The sequence below is a fragment of the Vespula vulgaris genome, chromosome 10, assembly GCF_905475345.1.
Source record: "Vespula vulgaris chromosome 10, iyVesVulg1.1, whole genome shotgun sequence".
In the NCBI taxonomy this organism is placed as follows: domain Eukaryota; kingdom Metazoa; phylum Arthropoda; class Insecta; order Hymenoptera; family Vespidae; genus Vespula; species Vespula vulgaris.
In genome coordinates, this window is record NC_066595.1 from 2,867,421 (window position 1) to 2,881,192 (window position 13,772).

Genomic DNA, 13,772 nt, shown 5'->3' on the forward strand with positions numbered 1-13,772 from the left:
AAAAGACATTTGTTCGAATAAACCATAACTTCAATTCATATACCAATGATATTGCGATTTTCTTATTACTTGTTGTATGTATATAAATGAAATAAGAAAAGTAAAATAAGTTTAGTATTTTATACTTGATTTGTTAGATATAACAATAACTTTTACAAAGTAGAACATTATATATTTCCATTATACTGAAAATTTACTTTTCCATTTTGCATATCAGAATGAATAATAATCTACATCTCTTAAAGATAAAATTTAATAATTGTTTGTCAAAATATAATTCATTTTGCATTTTATATACTAGTGCATAATAATAAGAAATTTTAGTAAATATTATAGATTGATAGCCTATGGTGAATTAATCATTTTTCTATAATCAGATAGAAGAGATAAAAGATAAAGGAGTATGCACTTCTTCTTAGATATCTTTATACAAACACTGTTAAGTATAATTGTTTCTCAAAGAATAACAAGGCAAGCACGTATAACTGAGAGTATGCTTTTATAAAGAATTAATTTACATCATAAAAAGTATCCAAGGATCAACCTTCTTGTCCGAAATCTTCTTTAAACTTTTCCAGTTTTGCCATATCATCTTCATTTACTGTTGGACGTGTCGTTGCTAAGGATTTTTGCATATCTCTCTGTGTCATAGATGAATAATATTAAGTAGATTATGTAGATATCGCCTAAAGCAATTTTGCATAAGAACTATTATGTACGTACCATGGTTACAGGAGGAATAAATAATTTATCACCATCTACCTCCATCCAACTCATTTCAATAGCATCTGGATCTCCAGGAGAACATGGTGTGAGCAGATCATCTACAATAACGGATGGATCCTTTGGAGATGGCCCTCTTACTTTTTTGAAGTGAGTGGCTGTTTGAACTTGTCTAACAGGTTGCATGAGAGAATCCCTCACAATGATACTTATATCTGCTCCTGAATAACCCTCTGTAGCAGCTGCTAATTTTTTGAAATCATCATCTGATAAACAATGTGCTGTACTTCCTAGGTGAAGTTTAAACATAACAGCACGTGCTTGCTCTTCAGGTAATGGAATGTAAATTCTCTTTTCAAATCTTCTTCTAATAGCAGAATCTAATACCCAAGGTATATTAGTTGCACCCAAAACTAATATACCATCATTATCTGAACCCACTCCTACAAAGAACACAGGAATTTGAACCAAGTTTTAAATTATATTATAGTATTTTTATATACCTTGCATTTGCACTAAAAATTCAGTCTTAATTCTTCGTGCTGATTCAGATTCATTATCAGAGCGAGATGAACAAAGTGAATCTATTTCATCAATGAATATAATACTTGGTTTATGTTGACGTGCTAAATCAAATAAATTCTTCACAAGTTTTTCAGATTCACCTAGCCACTTGCTTACCAAATCCGAAGATGAAACAGAGAAAAATGTAGAATTGTTAGCCTCTGTTGCCACTGCTTTTGCTAAGTATGATTTACCTGTACCTGGAGGCTGCATTAAAAAATATATAATATTAATAACATAATGATCCATTATAAATTTATTTATATTATCATGTATAGTCCATAGTTTTACATTATATATATGTTGAAACTTACCCCAAAAAGTAAAATACCTTTCCAAGGTATACGTTTTCCAGTAAACAGATGTGGAAATCGTATTGGCAAGATAACAGCTTCTTTCAAAGCCTCTTTAGCTCCATCAAGACCAGCAACATCATTCCATTTGATATCTGGTTTCTCTATAATAATTGCACCTTCTAATTTGGTTTGAAGTTTTTTCTTCTCTGGATCACTATCCGTATCACTATCTCCACTATCACTTTTCTTATCTTCTGTTTTTGCATTATCTTCACCTGCTTTTACCGGTTTTTTCTTACTTTTTTTCAAGTATGCCTTTAATGTTTCTGCTCTTTCGAGATACTGCAAACATCTTGATCTTATACTTTCTTTAGCTCTATCACCTTGTGCTTCATCTAGAAAATATTTTGTTATTATAATATTAATGAACAAATTATTTCCTACAAGATAACAGAATATATTGTTAGAAAATGAATACATTTGATAGAATGAAGAAAATATTCCACAGCATGTTCATATAGTCTAAGGGCTTCTTCATAATTTTTCTTACGATCTTCTTCTGTCGCTTTTGTTACTAACTCAATAGCTTTCTGCAAATATTGCAATAATATTAATATCTAAACTTTATTTAATTTCGCATTATGATCTTACCGCCAATATAGTTCCTGAAGCCATAATGATAAAGAGTGGATTTTTTCTAACCTTTACTTTGCTGTACAATAAAAGAAATATTAATCTTATTCCTTGATTACGGAAAACTGTTAATGTCGTTCCAACCAAAGAAAGAAAAGAATTAGAATACAGATAAAATAAATAGTACACACTTTCTTACATGTGCACTAATATAATTTACTATATCATAGATCGTTCCAAGATCTTCTGTCAATCGTCAACCTTCAAAATTCAGTTGTCCAACGTCACCGAATGTCATACTTCATGTGTATACCAGTGCATATACAGACGCATAAATTTGAGATCGCGATCGCGGTGTAATACTCAAGAAGTTGCGATTATGAAGTTACTTGAAACTTAATATATTTCGACGTATTTTTTGTATGATCCCTAAATCGATATTCTCATTAATAGAATAACAACATGCACCTCAAATCTGGAATAAGAACTGAGTTCATATATGTACATATAGAAAAATTATATATAATATGCATGTATATGTGTGTGTGTGTGTATTATGTATATTTGAGTTGTTAATATGATGATACAACAATTAATTACGTAGGACAATAATAAGTACTTTTAGTAACTTAAAAAAATATTAACTTCTACAAATGTGACAGTTAAGTGCGTTCATCGATGAGAGAACAAGAATATTTTTAGCATCGCGATTAGTAACATTTCAGGGATATTTTTTTTTCAAGCTACCAGTCTGACTAGATTTCTGCAATATCCATAGAGCTTAGTTTCATGGTAATACCATATGAATCTTATATGAATAAATATTTTTTCTATTGACTATAAAATTATAATTTTCAATATAATTGTGATATATAATTATATATATGTATCTTTTAAAATATATACATTTTAGGAAATTGAATTCTGAAACAAAAAATTATGAGGTATATTCATAAGATTTTGATTGGTCTGGCTATAAATATAAAAGTACCCAACTGAAATTCAGGGAAACAGCTTCGCTTATATCATTGTGTGTGAGTGTATATATATATATATATAATACACGACACATGCACACATATTGTATATAAATATGCTATTACTGATATTCTTTCAAAGGAAAACTAACATTTTAAAAATATATATTTAAATATAAAATGTTATACTAAATTCTTACAATAATATAATTAAAACTGGTATAGGAATTATAATATTTTATTTTGTCTTTTGATTACAAAAAGTATAAATTACTTACAATAATAATATGGCTTCATTGTACTGTATAAATATTATTAAAAATATAGAATGAGAATGTTACAACTTTTAAGTATTTGATACAAATCTTCAAAGTAACATCATTCATGTAAATTAAATAATCTAATTTTGTACTTTAATAGTTTTACAAGTTATTTGGTTTCCACAATAGAAGTTTAGAAAAATCTTCTTCCACAAGTTGCATATGCTCAACTGCTGTCATAAATGCCTGTTAAAAATTATTACATAGAATATAAAAAAAGAGATATACAACTCAGCAACTCTTTAAAACAATCTATGAATATTACATACATTTTGTTTCTTCAGATTATCTATAAGCAATGATTGCTTTTTGAATGCTTGAAGTAATTCTAATCGTTGTTTTTCTAAATGTTTTATTCCTTGTCTTTTATCTTCTTGAAGTTTTCTGATTTGATCTCGTAATTCCTGTATATATATAGGTATAAACATATATGAAAATGATCTTATATATGTAATAATAACGTGTATTCACATGTTTTATATCTTTACCAAGAAAGTACACATACTTTTTCTTCAAGATGATTAAACTTAATAGTATTTTTTAATTTTTCATTCTCTTCTAAAGATCTGTTTAATCGTAAGTCAAAATTATTTAATTGATGATTTAAACTTTTGATTTCTTTTTTTAGTCCTTCTACATCCTAAATATTATTATTATATTAAAATCAATATTATGAAATATAACACACATAATCCATAATAAGTAATCAATACCTTTCTTAGATTTAAATTTTCAGTATTTGAAGCTAAATTTTGTTCATGTAAAAGAGAATTATTATTTTCAAGTTTCGTAACTGTTTCTTTTAATGATGTTACTTGATTATGCAATTTTAACTTGCAACAATCAAGCTTTTTATTTTCACTTTCCAATCTATCATAATCATTAACCTATAATATATATTATATATATAAATTGAATTAATTAACAATAACACAATGCTTGTTTTTTGTAAAATTATTCTTTATAGTTAAAATTACCTTATTTTTATATTCAACTTGAATTACTTTTAATTCATTATGTAGCATATCTATTTTAGATTTGAGAAAATTAATGAGAGTTTTACTCTCTGAATTATTTCTTTCATATAAAACAGTCTCATTATTTTTATTGACTCCATTTTGATTTTGCAGATTTTCAAAATTTCTAATAAAAATTTAAACATAATTAAGAAAAACATACATAAAATTTAATCTCTTATATATAAATATAAAAATAAAATAAATATATAACTTATTATGTTGCTTAAAAAATTTATATATTTATTTACATATCGTTAAAAATATTACAATTATTTGTTAATATTTCTTTGAGATCAATATATTATTATAGTAAATTTACTTATAATATTTATTATATACTCACTGTTTGGATAAATTTGATGTACTTTCTATTATATTATGTAACGGAACAGTACTTTGTTCGATCGTAATATTTTGTAGTACCTTATTTGTATTCAGTGAATGTTCTGAATTTTTTTTATCCCTATCTATAGTATTAGGCGGATCATTATTCTGTCTAGACGAGTTATTATGAAACCGTCGGTCTGCAATAGATTTGATTTCCTCCAGAACATGACGCGTTTTTATTTCTAATGCTTTATTTAATTGATATAATTCCTTTTCCTTAATTAATAGTTTATCAGACATTTGTATGGTTATAACAAACTTTACTTGATACTCAATAACAAAACTACACAATTTGAATTTGTATGTGTGTGTGTGTGTGTATTATGTAGATACATTTTCACGAAAAATATTTAGTTTCTAAGAGAATTCTGATTGGTTATTTCTAACAAATATTCAAAAAACTTATTTGGGAATATTAATGGTTAGTATGGTTTAAAGTTTAGTACTTTAAATATCTAAAGTTTCTAGCCTGCGATATAGTTTTATACAAAGGGCGGTAGTTTTTCGTTTTGAAACAATTGATAGTGCTGTATAAATTAACACGAAAGAAAGATTTATGAGTAAATCATCAAGCCATTGTCTATTTTGATATATTAATATGACAGCGCGTATTATTTTACAAGGTATATTCAATTATCTATATGTATATTTTATATAAACAAACTTTAACAGATTTTTTATTTTATAGTATTTGATCAATATCAAAAAGCACGTTTGCTTTTTGCACAATCTATTGCTGATCTTGCATCAAAGCCTAATAATATTGAATGTTTGGAGGCTGCGGGTGTTATACATTTGCTTAGGCCTTTATTGTCAGATGTAGTTCCTTCTATTCAGCATATGGCTGCAATTGCATTGGGTAAACTGGCGAATCATGATATTAACCTGGCACAAGATATTATTCAAGAAGATATTTTACCTCGCTTGTTGCACAATATAGAAAAACAAAATGTACGAGCTTTGTGAATGTAAGCACTTAAGCCCTAGCTAGTTCAAAATTAAATTAAAAAATTAATTACAATTTTTTAAATTTTCTTAAGTATAAATAAAATTGTTTTGCAGTACTTATATATGAAATTTCATAAGTAGTATATCATATATTAGTATGTCATGCAAGTATATTATTTTTAAAATAAATTGTTATAGAAATTTTTTAAAAAGGCAGCATTGTTTATATTACGTGCTATTGCAAAACATTCACCAGAAACCGCATCAATTATAGTACAAATGAATGGACTAGATACAATGATTATATGTTTAGAAGATTTTGATTCTGGTGTGAAAGAAGCAGCTGCTTGGGGACTTGGATATATAGCTAGACATAATAAAAGTTTAGCACAGGCTGCTGTTGATGCAGGTAATTACAATATAGTTACAAAATTATAATTTCTGATACTTGTCATTATTATGTATTGTTTAGGTGCAATACCACTCCTTGTTTTATGTTTGCAAGAGCCAGAATTATGTCTTAAACAAATTAGTATATCTGCCCTTTGTGATATAAGCAAACACAGTGAAGATTTAGCTCATACTATTGTGGATGCTGGTGCCCTATCTTATTTAGCAAAAGCATTATCTAATCCTGATGTTAAATTGAAGGTTGATTGATACAACTTATCATATAATCTTATAAGATTTTGTTAATAAAAAATCTTTTATGTAGCGTCAAGTTTTATCAACATTAGGGAGTATAGCAAAACATGATACAAACTTAGCAGAAGCTGTTATAGAGACAGAAATATTTCCCAGTGTTTTAGTACATATGGGTCATCCTGATGAAAATGTAACCAGAGCTGCAGCAATTCTTACCAAAGAAATTTGCAAGCATACACCAGAAGTAAATTTTCAATAAAGTTGCTATTACAATTAAGTATCTAATTCATACATGAATCTTATTATTTAGCTGGCTCAACTGATTATTAACGTCGGAGGTATAGGTGCTTTAAATGAATTAATAAATACATCAAAGTTGACAAATAAATTACCTGCAATAACGGCACTTGGTTATATTGCTGGCCATTCTGATCAATTTGCTGCAGCTATAATTGGATCAATGGTATAAGATATAATATAGATACAAAGTATATGTTATATAGTCATGTATTTTTAAGTATATTTTATGATCACTATAGAGTGTTATTCAATTGGCTACAATGTTAGAAAATGAAACTGATGATCATACACTCGCTGTAACTGCTTGGACATTAGGTCAAATAGGAAAACATACACCGGAACATGCAAAATCAGTAGCTGATGCAAATGTTCTTTCAAAATTATTAGAAGTATGTAAGTTCTTACACAAATTATATTTATAATCACTATGGTATATCTGTTCCATTCCCTTTCTTTTATTTGATTAACAGCTCTATATCAATCCAAAGAGTTCAAACGATTTGAAAACAAAGTGTTATACATCATTAAAACAGATATTACAAAAATGTTTGCATATTGAAGCACTAGAAGCACTTCTGTTTGATGCCCCTTCAAATATTTTGAAATATGTGCTTGGACAATTTAGCAAGGTAATTTCTAAAAATAGTATAAATATTTTTTCTGATAATATCTATAAATTATTGTTCTATACATAATAGTATCATCAATAATTTTTAAAGTGTAGGTATTAAACTACATTATAGATTATTAAATATAATATTAATGGTTTATTATTTAATCTATACATATCAGTGAGATGTGTACAAATGATGTGTCATACAAAGTCATTATATATTATTTTTCAATTAATATATAAACACAAAACAGGTGTTATTGCCTTTTGTATATCTTACATAGTGTTGATAACCAACATAAATATTTTGATCTATTTATATATAATTGCTTATGATAAAATTTAATGTATAAGATGAGTTGTTTTCATATACATAAAGTAAAATATAATACAGGAGTGAATTGATAGATATTTATGAAACTATTCATATATAAATCTTTTGCTCTACATAAAAATTGGTCAAGCAGCTGTATAAGTGTGCTTTTATTGTAAATATTTATGCAAAAAGATACTGTTTCTTTTTAATTTATAACAGAATCCTTTTCTATTTACTAAATACAATTAGCTCCACCTTGCATGTAATAACTGCAAAATATTAAAAATTTATAAATTATTTCGTTAATTTCATATTATTTATACTCTTTCTATTTTTTATTTTTAATTTTCATATAATAACTCAGATTAATATGTTGACATTTAATTATCTTCATACAAGATATACTTGCAAGCTATTAATAATAATTAACAGGATTTACAGATATGCTATATAGTTTTTGTTTAATAATTTTATAATCAACAGCAAATAGAGAAATTTTTAATTACACAAACATATTTAGATTATTTTTTGCTCTAAGTTTTAGTATGGCACATTTGAAGTTCCAAAAAAGCACATTTCTCAGTCTTTCGACATTGAATGGTCATCTAAAATACAAGGACAATTTGTTATTGATTTTCTTTTTTTTTATGTGTATAACACTATGAACTTGTTAAGATTTCATGAAAAACATGTGGAATGTATTTCTTACTTAACTATGTTCTATTGCCTATTACTTCAACTATTATATTTTCTAATGGCAGTATTTGATATAAAGACAAATACAAAACGTACAAAAATGGAGAGACAAATATTAAATAAGCCTCAAAAGTTGTATATAGTAATGAATTGTAACAAAAAAAACGTTTGATTTGATATCTGTATGAATCTACTTAATTTGTTATATTAAAGTATTGGTGTTTTGTCATTTTCCATCATCTTGATGATGTTTAGTTCTAATTACATTAGAAATAGGTATTATAATTCTTTTTAGAAAAGATTCATCATAATAATAGCACAACCCAGTGTATATAATCTTTTCTCATAATACACCTATACATCACTGCCATAAATTTATTTATTCAATAGTTCCACCTTAAAAGGATTAAGGAAAAGATTAGTTTCTAGCAAAATTAATTAATTCTACTTTTTCAGACCAATTATTCAACAAAAATATCTGTCATTAAAAGTAATATTTAATATTCAAATTTTTATCATATTTTATATTATTATATAAATATAAAGAATAAAACATTAAATTATCATCAAAAAGATTCAGTAATAACTGAAATTTTGTATCAAGTAAATATAAAATAATAATAATAAAACAGATACAAACAGTCTAGCACTCAATTAAACGAATATCATAAAGCATAAATCATAAAATTTGGAAGAAAGAATTGCATAGTATGTATTTTACTGCCAAATTACCAAAATTTTTGTCTTGCAACATGTTCAAATCGTATGGCAAATAAACCAAATATTCGGTTCAGAGCATGTAATCTGTCCAAGTATTTCTGAAAAAGGAAATGAATAATGTTATTCTTTCATAAAGAAAAAATTTTCGTCCTATAAAAGCTACATTTAGTAGAGTGCAGATTGCATTAATGAATAATAGGTTGCATTATTATGTGATTTTATGAAATATTGATTAAACATCGAAAATTACGTCAGTATCTCTAATTTACTTCATGCATTTAATTCTTGATTTTTTATTTATTTATGTTACAATATATAAAAATGCATGAAAATTTTCTATCTTTTTGCATGATATTTCCTTTGGCAGTCCTTATTTGGTATATTTTTATTCCTTTGGAATTAGTATACAAAAATGATAACCAAACAAAATTCATATTACATAGAACATTTTCACTGAATATACATGATCAATTACAAATACGTATAATGATTATTAATATAATCATAATGGTTAGATCTGCCTGATAATGTAGATGCTATAAAATGAATAGAATAGAAGTGAATAAGAATGTTGTAATGATGCTGAAAGATATGTGATGATAATGTTTAAAAGATACTAAACTATAAAAATATTTTGCAAAATTATCAATAAAATTAAATAAATAATTCATTCATCTGCTTCATCATTAGGTTTTATGCTAGCATAACTATTCATGTTTCTATTCACCTTTAGCATCTTTAGAAAACTGCCTATTACCAATATAGTTTTTCTATGCCTTCTGAAGATCCCAGCATAAAGCTCTTCGCGTACATCCCTTCTATCACTAACATCAGAATCAATACTTGAAACTGAAACGACCGAAGGTTTTGCAGAAACAGGTTGATGATAATTATGTGTTTCACCCGTATTGAGAATAACACAATCTGGATTGTCTTTCATGTTGATTAACAATGATATTACTGCTTACAAAGTTATACACTTTTATCACCTTCCTTGTTAAAATATTCTCTAAAAAGTAGCACTTTTAATAAACACTCATATTCATTTGATTATAACAAAAGCTATAATGTGGTTTTGCTATTTTCATAACAAATAACTTTGACAATTTCAATTTACAATTATTTTGTTCATATAATGATAAAATTGAAAATCTTTTTAAATGTTAATTTGTATATTATGAATTTTAACATTCAACAATAGATTAGTTTTATATGCAAATAAATTAAACAAAGATATTTCATAGAGTTTATGAATAAACTACTGGTGTATTCTAATATTTTTATACTGTAATTAGCAATCAATTAACTTACAAATGCTGTGTGTATACGTATGTATGTATATATATATGTGTATATAGTATATGATATATGTATATATATGTACATACAACACAATTATACACGTATATGTACGTATATGTATACTTTAATAACCCGGAGATGTATCTTTTTTCCCTGATCTACGTAAACTGATCTTGTAGGATACGTTTATGTGTTTATATAGAAACTTCTGTTTAAATTCAAATGGTACGTCATTTGCTACAAGATTTTAATATCTTTCGTAAATTTGAAAGACGTTACGCGACTGTTGCAAATATAAGGCAATTGTCTCGTTGTCCGGGCTTTGTGTACCAATGGATCTTGATGTTTTATAAAATATAATCTAAATATCTCTTGGGGTGATTCAGTCACTGTACTCTATCAATTCGATATATGTACATCTTAACGATTTATCCGTCACTTGAATTTTTCTTCAACCATACACACGACGCACTTGATCAAAACTGATATTCGTTGTTTTTTTTTTTTATAATGTTGACGATAAATTTATAATAAATGTAATTATAATATAAAATGATATTTATATAATAGCAGCGTTTTTATACGCTCTTATAACTTTGTATTATCTTCCCACGGTTCACCATTCCTTTCATAAATATCCTCTAACGTTGAAGTTGTAACTTTTTTTTTATCAAATCTTTCTCTGCAAAGTCAACAAACAAGATATGATTAATGAAAAATTGCAAATAACGCAAATTTCAATTGCTTGTGTATAAATACGAAAAAAGAATTTTGTTTTCAAATATAAGTAATATTTATTTTCTAAATAAGACGTAATACTTGTCGGACGTATACATAATTTTTTGTCATATTTTTATTTTTTTTCCAATTTTAAACTTAATAATTATTTATTAAGTATTATATGTTTTCTTCATAGTTTCATATCATAATCAAATACAAAATTTGTTATTGAGAAATTTTATTTACATTTGTTTTTTTTTTTAATTTTGATTTACGATAAACATAATAGAATACTTAATGAACTTTAATAATGATATCATTCTGACATACACTTTAAAAAAAAAAATGATTTCTCAGAATTTTATTTTGTATTACATCAGCATCTTTACAATTTACAAAGCATAAGACTATTCGATAAAGCGATAAGATCCGTCTCGTAACCGCGTATGATATATGACTGGTAAACTCATTAAATGTACCCCGTGAATCGAGAAATAAATGTATTTTTAATAGTTTCGGATACAGTTTTCTTATTCGTCCAAAAATACTTTTTATTTTTATAAAATATTTCAATATATCATGCTCATTTCATTTAATTATTATTCATATTTTATATTCGTATTTTATTTTTTTCCATTAAAAGTTTAAAAATTTCAGTTGTTAATTCTACAAATTTTGTGTATTATTTTAAAAATATAACATGCAATTTTGCATTTTATGTTACGTTTAAACTAGTCATTCCTGGCCAGACCAAAAATTTTATTTGCAAGTTTTATGCAATTATGTGATCGCGAATTTTTACCCACGTTAACGTACATATGTAACATATATAATAATAATAAATCGTGCAGCAATGAAAAATTTGTTTATTTCATAATACATTTATAATTTTTTGTATTTTATATAATGTATTTATTGTAATCATGAAGTGTTATTACTCAGTTACAAAAAATATAATTTTTGAAATATTTATCTTAGATATTGCCACACGACGCGAGAGCGAGACGATTATTTGCTACATCAGGTGCATTGAAAAAAGTGCAAGAAATACAAGCTGAACCAGGCACAATACTTATGGAGTACATAATGCAAATCAACTGTTGCTTCCCTGAAGAAATTATAAGGTCATTTTTCACATTTTATACATACACACACACACACGCACACACACACACGCAATCTATTTTGTTAATTTATTAAACTATTTATATCTTCACACAACTATTATAATAATTAAGATCTTTTGAATAGAAGAAATCATTGAATCGAAGTTAAAACTAGTAAATATTATATTACTGCAATAGTTGATAACAATTTGTTATTGCTTTATATGCAATTCTATTATTACATTTTTTTTCTTTTTCTGCAAAGAATCAATTATGAATTTACATAAATAGTGAAAAGTAGTAATAAAATAAAAAAGATCCAAAGAATATAAAGGTGTCAATCAAGATCTCAAATGTATAATCAAATCAATTTACTTGATTCATACTCATGTTTAATCATATTATGTCAATTTCATTTTCGTCAACTATAACTTTCTCTATTATATATTTTGTATGTTACAATATTCGAATAGACAAATTAAACACTTATACAGTAAATTGTAACCAAAAACACTAGTTGCTTTTTAACATAACCCTGTTAAAATGTATTTTTGATTATGTACTCACCGAATTAGATGCGAGAATTTCCTCGTAACTAACAGAAAATTGAATCCTGTTAAAGTCGTTTCCACTGCCAGTTCGTATAAATAACTATCTAGTTCTGTCTTTTTAGTTTTGTGTGTATCTTAATTTAAGTCAAGTTGCTAATGTACGAAGTATCCGCCATATTGTCACACAGCTGATCTTATTGAAAAAGTTTAATCTGAGCTGCAGTGGATCAATAATTTTATGGCCCTCAAATATTTTTCATTACAATTATATTAAATAGTAATTACATTTTATCATGTATCATTTTCCACATTCTTATTAATATTTCAACATAAATGCACCTGTTTTGTTTGATCTTTCTTTTGTGCAAAAGCAATGATTGACCGCATTAACAGTCGATAAAGAAGATAGTACAATTAAATGTACAATATTCAATACATTTTTATAAGTAATTATAGAATAATTTATTAATTTTTTTAGTTTACTTGTCAAATGTTAATTTGATACATTTGTATTATAGATAAATATAATAATATAAGTAATTAACATTCGGAATAATTGAAAACATAATAATATCTATAAAAATTACAATTTATTGTTTCTTTTTTTTCAGATATTATTCTCCAGGATATCCAGAAACATTATTAGAAGCAGTAGAACAATATCAGCCAAAATGTCCTTCCATATTATCATTGGACCAGAAAACATTGGACTATTCTGATTCTACCTTTTCTATCCCAATGTACGACGAACAAGGTTAAAGTTAAGAAAATATTACTCATATGTGGAAACATTCGTATTTAGAAAATATTTTTGTAATTTGTAATTCAAAATACTAAATCGGAAATATTTAAATATACAACAAAAATATAAATACTTGTACGAGTGATAAAAAGTATAACATAAATATTACTAAAAAATTCTACTACTTAAAATAA

At 26.0% G+C, this 13,772-nt stretch overlaps 4 protein-coding genes across 11 annotated transcripts; 1 reads left to right on the forward strand and 3 right to left on the reverse strand.

The window, feature by feature from the left end:
* Positions 1–480: 480 nt before the first annotated feature.
* Positions 481–2,948, reverse strand: LOC127066983 (vacuolar protein sorting-associated protein 4). Of its 4 annotated transcripts, none has more exons than XM_051001378.1 (7): positions 2,836–2,948; positions 2,235–2,691; positions 2,062–2,173; positions 1,602–1,978; positions 1,227–1,494; positions 724–1,166; positions 481–641 (listed from the first exon to the last, which is right to left on the reverse strand). In XM_051001378.1, the coding sequence occupies exons 2-7, from the start codon at positions 2,256–2,258 to the stop codon at positions 540–542; spliced, it is 1,326 nt and encodes a 441-aa protein (XP_050857335.1). In that variant the 5' UTR covers positions 2,259–2,691; positions 2,836–2,948; the 3' UTR covers positions 481–539. The 4 variants fall into 4 exon arrangements, with proteins under 4 accessions (XP_050857335.1, XP_050857336.1, XP_050857338.1 ...); XM_051001379.1 differs by having other exon boundaries at positions 2,817–2,945; XM_051001381.1 differs by having other exon boundaries at positions 2,235–2,295; positions 2,408–2,917.
* A 452-nt stretch (positions 2,949–3,400) lies between these two features.
* LOC127066987 (cilia- and flagella-associated protein 57-like) lies at positions 3,401–5,189 on the reverse strand. The gene is made up of 6 exons (XM_051001386.1): positions 4,876–5,189; positions 4,491–4,656; positions 4,227–4,400; positions 4,019–4,153; positions 3,783–3,917; positions 3,401–3,699 (listed from the first exon to the last, which is right to left on the reverse strand). Exons 1-6 carry the CDS (start codon positions 5,157–5,159, stop codon positions 3,616–3,618), a joined length of 978 nt encoding a protein of 325 aa, XP_050857343.1. The 5' UTR covers positions 5,160–5,189; the 3' UTR covers positions 3,401–3,615.
* A 16-nt stretch (positions 5,190–5,205) lies between these two features.
* On the forward strand, positions 5,206–13,708 carry LOC127066974 (sperm-associated antigen 6-like). 2 transcript variants are annotated; one of them, XM_051001362.1, is made up of 10 exons: positions 5,206–5,340; positions 5,608–5,870; positions 6,066–6,276; positions 6,340–6,518; positions 6,583–6,756; positions 6,823–6,975; positions 7,052–7,201; positions 7,283–7,441; positions 12,158–12,303; positions 13,448–13,708. In XM_051001362.1, the coding sequence occupies exons 2-10, from the start codon at positions 5,760–5,762 to the stop codon at positions 13,593–13,595; spliced, it is 1,431 nt and encodes a 476-aa protein (XP_050857319.1). In that variant the 5' UTR covers positions 5,206–5,340; positions 5,608–5,759; the 3' UTR covers positions 13,596–13,708. The 2 variants fall into 2 exon arrangements, with proteins under 2 accessions (XP_050857319.1, XP_050857318.1); XM_051001361.1 differs by lacking the exon at positions 5,206–5,340 and adding an exon at positions 5,394–5,542.
* On the reverse strand, positions 7,568–13,146 carry LOC127066997 (uncharacterized). Of its 4 annotated transcripts, XM_051001400.1 has the most exons (5): positions 12,853–13,108; positions 10,469–11,141; positions 9,885–10,166; positions 9,170–9,255; positions 7,569–8,833 (listed from the first exon to the last, which is right to left on the reverse strand). In XM_051001400.1, exons 3-5 carry the CDS (start codon positions 10,095–10,097, stop codon positions 8,821–8,823), a joined length of 312 nt encoding a protein of 103 aa, XP_050857357.1. In that variant the 5' UTR covers positions 10,098–10,166; positions 10,469–11,141; positions 12,853–13,108; the 3' UTR covers positions 7,569–8,820. The 4 variants fall into 4 exon arrangements, with proteins under 4 accessions (XP_050857360.1, XP_050857359.1, XP_050857357.1 ...); XM_051001403.1 differs by having other exon boundaries at positions 7,568–8,833; positions 9,915–11,141; positions 12,853–13,134; XM_051001401.1 differs by lacking the exon at positions 10,469–11,141 and having other exon boundaries at positions 12,853–13,146.
* Positions 13,709–13,772: the final 64 nt, after the last annotated feature.